Here is a 13,925-nt window from a genome sequence, read left to right as displayed (position 1 = left end):
AATATATAATTTGACGACCTCCCTGGCGCAACGGTTAACGCTGTGAATTTAAGCACGAGGTCCCGGGTTCGATTCCCGGCAGGGCAATTTGGGAATTTATAAATTTTCTGTGGTCTGGTCTGGTGGGAGGGTTTAGCCGTGGCTAGTTACCGCCCTACCGACAAAGACGTGCCATTAAGCAGTTTAGTGTTCCGGTGCGATGTCGCTTAGAAAACAATAAGGTGTATGACTCCCTCCCTAACTGTTAGCCCGATACCATCTTACTGCATCATCACATACCACCAGGTGAAATTGCAGTCATGTAGTGGATAAAAAAAAATATTAGCACGGTAAACCGCTAACTACACACACTAACCTCACAATGTAAATAAATTCATTAGTCAAACAGTTATTATTACGTACCTAAAATAATTATGGGTTCAATATAACCCTACCCCTTACTGATTAGCCCTAAGGTTACTATGTTAGACTGCATCATCGCTTTGGCAAACCACACGAGGAGAAAGAATGGAATAGAATAGAAAAACTTTAGTGCAACACAACACAATAAGAAAAACACAAGGAAAACAGCAAAAGTACTTAGTGCTAGGGTACAAAGGCGGCCTTATCACTAAAAGAGAGTGAGAAAGATGCACAGGTTTATTTTTTTATAGGTACATAAGCCACATGGTGCTCGGCAGAGATCTGCTCGACAACACACTGAACCTGGTCCCCTCGCTCATTCCTCTGCACATGGACATAAAGGAGGACAGCCCCGAATACCAAGAGCTGGAGAAAAAGTGAGTAAGATCTTTTTTCTCCCCTTCAGCGTTTCAGCCAGCAGCTATCATCATCATTATAAAGCAATTACTGGCCTACTACAGAAAACGGGCACCGAATTAAAAAGAAACAGTATCCTCATGCAGCCATTATTGCATGCAATGCATTGTGTCCAAAAACAGAGAAAATTCCCGTGCACGTCACAGTACACACCCGCGTAATGTTGCTAGGTCACAAACTTGGTCCACTTTCCCCCATTTTTATGATAAACGTACAGAAAATTACGGGTATAATAAACTCTACTGCTAAATGGAGTGAATTATTTAACTGCCTGTTCAAGAAGCATTACCAAAGTGGAGTGATTTTTGATGCTTCAATTTCGATTTTTGATGTCGTGTACACTGTTTCTACATGGATGTAGTCCACCAAGCTAACCGGATTGGTAGACTTCGCATGCCTTTGAGAACGTCATGGAGAACCCTTATGCGTGGAGATTTCGTCATGATGTTTTTCCTTCATCTCAGAAGCTAGCAATACTTAAATGGCTTTAATAGATAGACAAAGTTTACATCGGGCGTTGAAATGGTCTCAATTCAAAAAGAGCAAGTAAAATAGCATTTTTAATGAAGAAACACCTTGAATACTATTTGCAATATCTAGCTTTTAGTTGCGAAGATATATAATAATAATAAAAATATAATAAAAATTATTATTATTATTATATATCTATTATTATAACCACACTAAATAAATAAAGTACAACATTTAGTATGTATAAGAGGACAGAAAAAAAGAAAATGCTGATAATGCTGAACCATACTGTAATTATAATTTCGCAGAAAACCAACACATAAACATTGTAAATCACCTATTATTTATAACTGAAAATCATATAAAAAGTAAGGCTTAGGTCATATTTAGGCTTATGTCAAAGTTTATTAAAAAGTAAATAATACCAAATCTCAGAAAGACACATTATTTAATACATATATATATATACACACCGACAATACATACATCGCCATCTAGCCCCAAAGTAAGCGTAGCTTGTGTTATGAGTACTAAGATGACTGATGAATATTTTTATAAATAATATACATAAATACTTATCATATAAATATTAACACCCAGACACTGAAAAACATTCATGTTCATCACACAAACATTTTCCAGTCGTGGGAATCGAACCCACAGCCTTAGACTCAGAAAGCAGGGTCGCTGTCCACTGCGCCAATCGGCCGTCAAAATGAAAAGTAAAGATGACGATATCGACGTCTACTTTTTTCCTAAAAACAGGTATTTTATTGAGACCTTTAAAATGTGGGCCCGCTTTTATTCGCGGAACTACTGCTAGACTAACCTAATAGTATGAAAGCAATATCACAAACCAGAAAGTTAAAAAGACTAATGATAGTCCGATTATAATATGGTCACATAAAAGAGCAAGTTTTAAATATATAGGAAGCCTGATTACAGCAGATGAAAAATTTATACCAGGCAAAAAATCCAGAATAGCAATAGCTTAGCAAACTCTTCATACTAAAAAAACAAATGTGCATGCGCATCCATAATGTGCATGAGCATCAAAAACTGCTCATCACATCATACATCTGGAGCATAGCTTTATATGCATGCGAGACTTGGATACAGAGAGAAATTGAACTGCTGGAAGCATTGGCGCTGAAAGGAGAGAATAAGTTGGACTGAGAAAATTGGAAAGAAAGAAGTAGTAAAAGGCAAGTTCGAGTAAAGCGGACCTTTTGGGGTTATTTCATCTCACTGCACATGTCATCGCTCCGAGTCTTATTCAAATAACCTTAAGATCATAATGTTTGGGAAAACAAACACATTAATTCAAGGCACGCGAAAATAGGAGCAGTGGAATATACGAATGGACTGTTGATAACGGAATTGAATTCGTGAGCAACATTATTGGAGGTACGCCGAAAAAGGAAATTGTGATTCCGGGATTGTGTTTACCGTTAAGGAATATAAATGGTTTAACTTCCATTCAGTAAATCAAATCGATGCGGCATAGAAAGGCAGAAGTTAGTGTAGTTTTTTAAGGGTCCGCATTAAAATATTTCTATCTTGATCACAAGCCTCGTCTCTGCACGGGTATACGGGAATACGGGAATACGGTGTGGCCTAAGCCACCAGGCTATCACCGGATCATGGAATTCTGCAAAGTGACGCCTAATGTTACTTTGCGGAATTCCATGATATTTAGAAAAAGAACATTAAGCTTAATTTGCTGTATTTAATTCATGAAAAGCAGGAGAATTAGTCTATATACTAGAGAGGTCTGTTTAGTGATGAAATAATTAATTGCACCGTACAGATTTATTTCAAATTAAACACAATGTTCTTTTATTTAAATTGTCTGTCGATTTGACGTGTATTGCTTTTTTTATGAGATGAAACATTGCACTTTTAGTCATAAATACTTTTGAATACGATACTTATTTAAATCATTGTTTTATTCAAATAGAAAGTCATATTTGTATTTTTTGTTTTAAATGACCAAAACGATTTACAGAAATCAGCAAATAGTGGATAATAAACAGCAGGCAGGCAGCGTTAGCGAGGCGATAGAGTATTTCGACCAAACAGCCACGCTGCTCGGCAAGCTAAGAGCAGTCCAGAAACAACTAAGGGAATACATAAGGTAAATATAATATACATTACAATTATTTTATTAAATCCTTCGCTCAGTATCAATGAAAAGTTCGAACAAAATGCAGCAAAATTTGGTTTTGGCAGGCACTTTTAGTATCGTAATAAAAAAATATAAATATAAGTAAGTACATAACTAGTTTAAAAGTAAGCGTGGCTTGAGTTATGGCTACTGACAGTCAACTCACTATGAATATCTTTATGAATAATATATACATATAATGTACATATAAACACCCAGACACTTACAACCATTCATGTTCCAGTTCCAGTTGTGGGAATCGAACCCTCGGCCCTGGAATCAGAAAGCAGGGTCGATGCGCCGATAAATGTGAAAAACGAAATGATGATGTCCTTTACGAGAAATTTGTGAACTCATATTATGTTCTAAACAAGGTTAAAAGTCAAAGTCTTTATCCACACCTAACATATAAGATTTGCAGTCTATCAAAGCAGTCCAGTCACGTATCGAATAAAATTCCAAACTGTTAACTTTATCGCAAATGAAGTCTCAAATGGAAGTTCGAAGTGGAAAATTCAAAAGATTAGCTATCTACTTAAGTTTAAATTCTATCTCTTCTTGAAACTTCTTTAATTTTGTCTGTATTTATCTTTACTAGCTGTTGCCCGCCACTTCGTCCGCGTTTTTTTTTTGTTTTTAAAGCATGCCGTGGGAACGGTTTATTTGGAAGATGTACGGCATTTTAATTAATGTGTAGTTCTACAGATATTTTTTAGTTCTTATGGTTAAAATAAGATCAGTTTTTAAGTTTATCTTTAAAGAATAACTTCTTTTGTTCAAGTCAAGTCAAGTCAAATATTTCTTTATTCAAATAGGCACATAGATTTTTTTTTAACACTATCATTAAAGAATAAAATAATAATAATAAACCTAATGCGATAGTGTAGGTTTTTATAAAAATAATCTTAACATTCTTATGCTATATCCTATGCTATTTAATTATCTATTCTCGTAACAAATAACCCACATTGTGATCCTTGTGAATACTCAGAGCGCAACAATACAAATCTTGGCATGGCTTGGATTTTTATGCGTACATTATATTATGTAAACAATTATGAATATTATTTATGACCCCAGAACCTTGTGATACTTAGTCGGTTAGCCTAACAAATAAGGCAGTTAAGAACGATGATGACGATTTTAAAATGTCCCATTTCCATAGGGAGGGCGTTAACCACAGTTTAAAGGAGGCGCGTCGCAGCGAAGCAGTTTGCGCAGGAATCCTTATCCTGGTTTGTGTGGTGTCGCCCATCATCATAGCTCTCGTGCGGAACGCCGTCAACACTATACAGGTAAGAAAGAAATTATTAACATAGCCCTTGTGAGGAACGCCGTCAACACTATACAGGTAAGAAAGAAAGTTTTAACTACTAGCAGTCATCATAGCCCTTGTCAGGAACGCCGTCAACACTATACAGGTAAGAAAGAAAGTATTAACTACTAGCAGTCATCTGCGCTGTGTACGGTCTTTTACAGATAAAAAGTGGCCTGTGTTAATCTCCGTCTTATCAACTAACTCTAAGGCAAAAAGGTAGTTAATTATTTGCGTAGTCAGCGCGCGGTGAAAAGACAAAGAAACACACTATATTATATAATACTAGCTATTTCCCGCGACTTCGTCTGCCTTTGTTTTTTCAGACACATTTACATTAAATTTAGGTGGTAGGTACTGAAATTTTTAAGTTGTGTATTCTTATAAAAAAAAATCTATTCGCATAAACAATACCTGAAAAGAACTGTCTGTCCAATCTCAGCTCCTCCTGTCACTTACAAAAAATAGTAATCGTTATAGGACGAATCGAAATCGCATTGTTAGTTGATTTATATGCTAAAAGGTTAACGAAGAACATTTCTAACATTTTTTATATAGTCCTTGTGTAAAATCGTCAAACTTTTTCATCACCCCTCCCAAAGGAACTGAGCTTAGTTTTGGGATAAAAAGTGTTCTATATTACTTATATTACCTCCAAGAATATATTTCCAAAGTTTCATGATGATCGGTTCAGTAGTTTTTGCGTGAAAGTGTAACAAACAAACTCACATTCACATTTACAAATTTATAAATTTATATAATATTAGTAGGGATAGGGATAAGGATAAGAATAGGGATAGGGATAGGTATGAGCAAGTTACGAGTGGCTGAGCCCCGAGCTGCTTGCGGTGAATAAATTATTTGGTTTTTGGTTAAAACTGAGAGAAAGGGAGCTATTCGGTGTAAAAATACGAGTTTTCATGTAAACCTTCCTTAGGAGGGCCTTTAGTGGCCTAATTTACCTACTCTCCACCCTTCCTACTAACATCGTACAGGATGTTAGTCGGTGTTCAATTAAGGATTATGACCGCACTTCGATCGTACTCAGACTGAGCTAAAATTGAAACGTCAACAAAAAGTCTTTACATTTAACTATCGGCCTACCCTTATGCTAAATGCTAATGCTTAAAAATGTTTTCGTAGTACTAAGGTGTAATGTAAATATACTTACCTTTTAGAATAATTAACCATGCAAAACTGAGGTGGATTAACTTTTACATTAAAAAGTTGTGATGTATATTATGTGAAAAAATAAATACAATAACTCCATGCCAAAAGTCGTTTACACGCACTCATTTACACGTTGCATAATAATTATTTAAGTATGATATTACGTATACGTATACGATAAATAGTATCCTTACTACATAAACACTTTTTGCATACATACATTTTGGCCCAGATATGCTTGCCAAATTCACAATTAAGTCAATGATGTTGGCAAAAACGGGTTAAGTAAGATTTAGACCCAATGTTAGATTTATTCCTACTCACCACAACCCCCTCGGTTATCTTTCGAGGCTCTGAGATCAGCTTTCTACCATTTGCTAGATGTTCTAATATCTTAATTCCCCTCATCTATGAGAATAATTTTGCGGCTGATGATAACATAAAATAACTTAAACCCAGCGGATAAAACCACGTGCAAAAATTTATTTCGGTAAAAGGTACAACTACAATTATTAATCACTAAGCTAAACTATGTCTAATTTTACTAATTCGATTTAATGAATGAATAGGCACTTTGACCCAAATTAATTGGATCGGTGAACCTGATCCGTCGGTACGAATCCCATTATACGAATAAATAAAGTGAGTTGGAATATTAGTTAGCTAAAAACAGTTCACAGCTCAATCTAATAGGTAAAGTACGTACATCTATATGCCCACTAAAACAAATTATGTATTTTTTTAATAAAACTTCTTAGGCGCGACTAGGGAGTAACTCGGATTTTTATAAGACGTAAGCGTTACTTACGTCACACGACTGTGTAGTTTCCACTTTTTAAAAATAATAATTAGGATAGGTCGTAAGTATATGTCACTACTGTACTGTATGAAAAACATTCATGTTCATGTTTGACGATGCTGCCTATTCTCGTTTTATTCCCTAAGTCATAAGTCACGCGCGAGGGGATGAGGGGAAGTGACCGGTGTATTCTTTCCTGCCTTCACCCCAACCCCCTACCATTTTGGGTAGCAGAAAAGTAATTGAAACGCTATTTATTTATTTATTTATTAGCTTTTCAAGGGAAACAAACAGTACTATTACACGTAAAAGTAATGCCGTATTTTTATATCACATAAACCAATGAAGTTTCCACAACTTAGTTATACATATACGATAACGTTAAGCACAATTGCTAAGGAATAAGTACCTACCAAGCGAAAATTATACAAAAAAAAAAAAATTAAAACAAAAAGAAAAACAAAAACTTTAAAGGTTATATACATATTTTGCCATAGTATATTTCCCAAAAGTGCCAATTTTGACATGAAAATGTCCGTCCGACAATATTTGCTGTTGAAAGCATTGCACGCACGAGATAAAAAGTTTTTTGCCGAATACTTGTGCGACAAAAAATATTTTAATCTGAAATCTCGCGATGCTTGGCAATACCACGGTGATTGCGCCGATTGTAAATAATCATATGTTATTTACAGACTATGGTATTACTTATTATAATAAATGTCAAGGTTACCGCAATGTATATTAGCACAGGAAAATATTTATAATATTTGACAAAGCAATATTATATCTTACCATAATTATATTACCTACCTAACATACCGAGATTGTTACTTGGTAGACCAAGTATATTTTTTTTTTTATTTCAATGTAAGTTAAGTCTTTTCAATATAAGTTAAATAAATATAAATATACTACGATAATACACACATCGCCATCTAGCCCCAAAGTAAGCGAACCTTGTGTTACTAGAATAACTGATAAATATGTTTATGAATATAAACATATATATATTTTTGTACATATCTTATATTTTTGTGCATATCTTTAATATGTTATGTTTAGTATATACTATGTTTTATGTTTTTTTTTTTATTTATTTTTTATGTTAATTTAGTTTTAAGTCCTAATATTTAATTTTGTTTGTTGTACCACCTACTTATTTCTTATAACATTTTCTTGTATGCCTTTGGTTGCCTGGAAGAGATCGCTATTTAGCGATAAGGCCGCCAAATTGTACGTTCTACCTTATTGTGCTGTTGTATTTGTATCTCTGTAAATTTTCTCTGTGGTGTACAATAAAAGTGTATTCATTCATTCATTCATTCATTCAATATAAAGTCTAAGATGATAGGCGAGCTAACCTGCTAGCATCGGAACACTAAATCGCTTAGCGGCACGTCTTTGTCCGTAGGGTGGTAACTAGCCTTCCCCGGACGTCTAACAAAGCCTACAAGAGGGACATGCTAAGAGGGGGGAGTCCCGCATAACCTCTGTTCTACCCAAGGGTCGGAGGTAGCAATAAAGCTTTTCCACCACGCCAAAAAAAAGAAAAAAACTAGCCACGGCCAAAGCCCCCCACCAGAATCCACAAACTCCTTAAATTCACAGCGCTCACCGTTGCGCAAGGTCAGGTATCAAAAAAAATAATCTTTGGAATTTTATTTTATTTAGAGCTCATCTTCCTTTTGGTTGTTCATAAGATTATCCTGCATGTGTAATTGTATGACGCAACAATGAGAAAAACCCTAAACGTAAGACATGTAATATTATCCAATTTTCCGGATGCCTAGTGAATCAACATCGACGACTTTTTTATTTATTTATCAACTAGCTGACCCGCGCAACTTCTTCTGCACCAAATCGTTTTAATATCTTAAAAAAATCTTGAAACTAATTGCAGCGCTACCTACCAGGTCCAGTTTAATTTCCAAAGTACGTTATTCGCGGCCCGTCGTCGGCGTACGTGTTATTCTATACCCGTCGCAACTTCTAAGCGATAAGTTCAATAAGCATAATTCAAAAATGAATTTGCAAGTATATAATCAAACTTATATTTATATTATTTTATTCCTTTCGCATTTATAATATTAGTAGGAAGGTACGCATTTGATCGTTGTTCCATATGCCTTGCGAATTGCTGTTATCTGTGAAGAGTTATGTCCTTTATCTCTGACAATATTCATCAGGTCTCCATTAAAATTAGATAATACATGCTTGTTAGTAATACACGCTTTTCAATAAAAAAAGAATTATTAAAATCGGTTCAAATTAAACGGCGCTATGAAGTAAAATTGATAAATTTGGATTTTCATACCGTTTCGTGGAGGAAACTTATTATTTATCGGGATAACAAGTACCCCTATATGTTGAACCGGAATACCAGCTACTACTATGCCAAATTCTATTTAAGGTCGGTCGAAGGACATTGTCTGGTGTGTAGGCTTCGGCCGTGGCTATTTACCACCGACAAAGACGTGCCGCTAAGCGATTTAGCGTTCAACAAAAAATTTCGCGTATATACCGATTAAGGATATGGATTTAATATGACTGTCATAACAGGTTATCCCAATACCATCTTGGACTTCATTATCACTTACCAGTTAGGACTGCCGTCGAGGGCGAACTTGTCGTGGAAGAAAAAAAAATGATAAAATAAAATTCTAAAGATTCTTTTCTTTTGACGACCTCCCAGGCGCAACGGTGAGTGCTGTGAATTCAGGTAGAAGGCTTCGGCCGTGTCTAGTTACCACCCTACGGGCAAAGACGTGCCGCTAAGCGATTTAGCGTTTAGGTACGATGTCGCGTAGATACCGATTAAGGATATGGATTTAATATAACTTCGATAACAGGTTATCCCAATAGACTTCATCAGTTAGACTTCATCATCACTTACCAGGTAGCAGTGGCGTGCACTTCATACATGCACAAAAGCAATGCATACCATAATTTTTTTGTGTAACCCTTAAAGGGGAAGGATTTTTCAATTTTATGCCGTATTCCTTCTTTATGCATACCCTGTTCAAAAAGCACCTGTGGACGCCACTGCCAGGTATAACTGCCGTCAAGGAGGAGTAATGGAATAAAAAAAATGATTGAACGATGGCGTAAAAATCATCTGGCTATCGAAGCTAAGCAAGCCCTTAGCATTAAAAAATGTACCCGCGAGTTTTAATAACGTTAAAAAGTAAACGGTAAGCTTATAATAGTACTAAATGTATAGACACCGTAGCGATACCAGTGGCTTCGAAATGAATACCAAAACAATGAATCATTACAAAGAATGGTTCAACGTCAGTCAGGTCAAGTGCTCTGTTATGGAGCAACGTTATCATGACGCGGTGGTTACGTCACAGAGTCATTGATCCGACGGCCTTGACTCCTACGTTTCATTCCATTCATTAAACGTACGTAAAATATTTGACTAAATAAACCTTCCATATAAATATTGTTAATGCGACTTGCGTCTGTTTGTTTGTTTATAAGTTTACCTTTGTTAACCTCATATTATAGGTATACTAGCTGTTGCCCGCGACTTCGTCTGCGTTTGATTTTGTTTTTAAAGTATTCAGAATCGCTAAGCTTTAAATGAGTATAGTAGTATATATATATAACATGTGACTGCCAATTAATTATAGACAAATAATTTGCAATAAAATAAAATTGTGACTATAATTAAAGATCTAAGCTATCCTATCTCTTAAGTTGGACCAGGCCGCTCACGGTGAGCCAATTTAATTTTAAATTGGTTAAGTAGTTTAGGAGTCCATCGCGGACAAACATCGTGACAAGAGATTTATATATATTAAGATATGTTTGTACAATTTTGTAATTTTTTAATAGTGTTTTTACCTATAATTGAAGGAAAAATCCAATTTTCTAAATTTAAAAAAAAATTGATTAACAAAATTGATATTTCTGGTACATACTTATAAATTCAAAATATTGCTACTAAATAAATTCAAAATAGAAAACTCTTCATTCATGTAGGCCTATCATAGGCCCTTAAGTCAAAAGTCAAAGAAAAATTTTTCTTTTTCTTTATTTTTTCATCATTCTTTGTAGGCACATAGGTGGCACTTATAATTCAAATTCAAAAATTCAAATTAAATTCATTTATTTCAAGTAGGACTACTTTATAAGCACTTTTGAAACGTCAAGTATGTGTATTTGTAGTGACTCTACCAATATTTCATGTAAAATATGACTAAGAAGTAAGTTGATGGCGATAACTAAAGCTACAAGGGCTCCAAACGCACCCTGATCTAAGAAGAAGCCCACGACAAACTTAGCCGGTTGTTTTTTTTTTTTGTTATCACCATCTCACATTGTCATTTAAAACTTATGAAGCTTACATAAATAGGTATACATAATATTGTGAAGGAATGGTGATAACTAAGTTCGCCAACTTAAACCTAAAGCTCAGCTACTACGCTAAGCTGCTAAAAGAAGAATAGAAGGACTTTTTCTGGCAGGGTGTTTTGCTGCCAAGTAGCATTGTTTGACGGCCGACTGGCGCAGTGGGCAGCGACCCTGCTTTCTGAGTCCACAGTGGGTTCGATACCCACAACTGGAAAATAATTATGTGTTGAACATGAATGTTGAGTTTAAACAATATATTAAAACACATTTAATAAATCGTGGTTACTACACGATTGATGAATTCCTAAACGACAAGGCTGCTTGGAAGCAGGCCACTCCGCTCTAATCTCTCACAAAACAGAAAAATTCTAAAGATTGTTAAAGTTTAAAATGATGTTGGAAAAGAGCAATCTGCTGAGTTTCTTGCCGGCTCTTCTCAGTGGAATCTGCTTTCCGAACCGGTGGTAGAGTCACTACAAACAGACTTGACGTTTCATAAGTGCTTTTTAATTAGGCCTACCTGAAATAAATGAATTTTGAATTTTGAATTTGAATTTAAAATTTAAAATTTGAATTTAGTGTATATTATTCATAGAAATATTCATCAGTCATCTAGTAACCATAACACAAGCTACGCTTACTGTGGGGCTAGATGGCGATGTGTGTATTGACATAGTATATATATTTTTTTTTTATTGCTGTGTTCTAGTCTAAAGGGCGTGGTTGCCAGTGTAATGGCATTTGAGAATCCTGAAGGTGTTATTAACGGCAAAACGACTTTGTTTTTCAAAGACTAATACATCAATAATTTTGTCTTCTGTAGTCTGACGTCCTTCCTGTCGCAGTGGTGAAGGTGGTGGAGGTCCCGCGTTCGATCTAGGGCAAGGACATTTATGGAATTTTTAAACTTTCTCTGGTCAGGTCTGGGAGAAGCTTCGGCCATGGCTAGTCATCACCGTAACGTCGAAAACGTGCCGCGAAGCCATTGAAGCTTCCAGTACGATACAATTTTCAAAATTAAAAAAAAAATTGATTAACAAAATTGATATTTCTGGTACATACTTATAAATTCAAAATATTGCTACTAAATAAATTCAAAATAGAAAATTCTTCATTCATGTAGGTTTATCATAGGCCCTTAAGTAAAAAGTCAAAGTAAAATATTTCTTTTTCTTTATTTTTCATCATTCTTTGTAGGCACATAGGTGGCACTTATAATTCAAATTCAAATTCATTTATTTCAAGTAGGACTACTTAAAGTCAAAGTCAAAAATATCTTTATTCAAGTAGGCCCATAGGTGGCACTTTTGATGCGTACATAAGAATTACACGGTAGTGAGATGATGGCGATAACCACATTCGTAAACTTAAAACTAAAGCTAACGTCGAAAACGTGCCGCGAAGCCATTGAAGCTTCCAGTACGATGCCAAGTAAAAACTTTTCATGCATGTGAGCTTTATAAATAAATAATAAATAATAAATAAATATACTACGACAATACACACATCGCCATCCAGCCCCAAAGTAAGCGTTAGCTTGAGTTATGGGTACTGAGATGACTGATTAATATTTTTATTATCTAATAATATACATAAATACTTATAATATACATATAAACACCCAGAAACTGAAAAACATTCATGCTCATCACACAAACATTTTCCAGTAGTGGGAATCGAACCCACGGCCTTTGACTTAGAAAGCAGGGTCGCTGCCCACTGCGCCAATCGGCCGTCAAAGCTTTATATATCTGCCATACCTCTTACAGCTTCAACAGCTACTAACCTAGACTTCATCGTCACTTACCATTGGGTGGAATTTCAGTCACGGGCGTGGACATTCTCATTCGGAAAGACAAACCCGCGCCCTGTAGTGGGTTTACAATGATGATGATTGATTATTATAACAACGTTGTACAGTAATTTACCAAAACCTTTTTACCTATCTCAGGACAAATTCAAATTCAAATTCATTTTTTTCAAGTAGGCCTACTTTATAAGCACTTTTGAAACGTCAAGTATGTATGTTTGTAGTGACTCTACCACCGGTTCGGAAAGCAGATTCTACCGAGAAGAGCCGGCAAGAAACTCAGTAGTTGCTCTTTTCCAACATCAACATTTAAATTGTTGAATAACTCTTTTTAGTATGAATGAATGAGGGAACACACATTTATAGCACACCACCGAAATAAAAAAAAAAATGGCAGAAAACAAGAGAGCATAGAGCAAGTTAGATTAGAGGGTACAATTTAAAATTTGTAAATTACTATGTATTACAAATACTGTATAAAACCCCAATCAAGTCAAATAGAAATAGAAACAGTATTTATAATATTTGCTTGAATATGTTTATAAAATGTAATTCATGAATCTATTAACTTTTCTAGTTTCAAAATATTATACCATTTCGGCAAATATACATATAATTATTTACATTAATCCTGATAATTAGTAAAAAATCCCAAAACTAACGTAAAATATCCCGTCCCCTACTTAGTACCCCAACGAGCGTTGTATATAACAACGAAATCCTCTATTATTTCAGGTTTACGCCCGCAACTTGTCCGAGAAAGCGACAGAGTTAGAGTACGAGAAGGAGTTGAGTGACTCGCTACTCTACCAAATGCTGCCAGCCAGTGTTGCTAAGCAACTGAAGCAAACCCAACAGGTATCTCAATTCGTATTTTAAAACCCCCCACACAAAAACGACAGGGAATTTAGAAGCGTGTGTTTGCGTGTGTGTGTGTGGTAAGTGTGTATGTTTGTCTGTTGTGATAAAATAACAAAATTATGTGTTTTCATCATCCTCCATCCTATTTTTA

At 35.3% G+C, this 13,925-nt stretch overlaps 1 protein-coding gene across 1 annotated transcript in view; it reads left to right on the top strand.

Moving 5' to 3' along the window:
• The window catches only part of LOC120628849 (atrial natriuretic peptide receptor 1), a 41,102-nt gene that overhangs the window by 10,622 nt on the left and 16,555 nt on the right, over positions 1-13,925 (top strand). Inside the window, exons 4-7 of the mRNA XM_039897488.1 lie at positions 654-779; positions 3,299-3,427; positions 4,623-4,752; positions 13,649-13,771. Of these exons, the coding sequence (XP_039753422.1) occupies positions 654-779; positions 3,299-3,427; positions 4,623-4,752; positions 13,649-13,771 (508 nt within the window). The remainder of the gene's footprint in view (positions 1-653; positions 780-3,298; positions 3,428-4,622; positions 4,753-13,648; positions 13,772-13,925) is intronic.

Source organism: Pararge aegeria, chromosome 13 (genome assembly GCF_905163445.1).
Source record: "Pararge aegeria chromosome 13, ilParAegt1.1, whole genome shotgun sequence".
NCBI lineage: Eukaryota > Metazoa > Arthropoda > Insecta > Lepidoptera > Nymphalidae > Pararge > Pararge aegeria.
The sequence above is the reverse complement of the archived record's forward strand: the minus strand, read 5'-3'. Positions and strand labels throughout refer to the sequence as shown.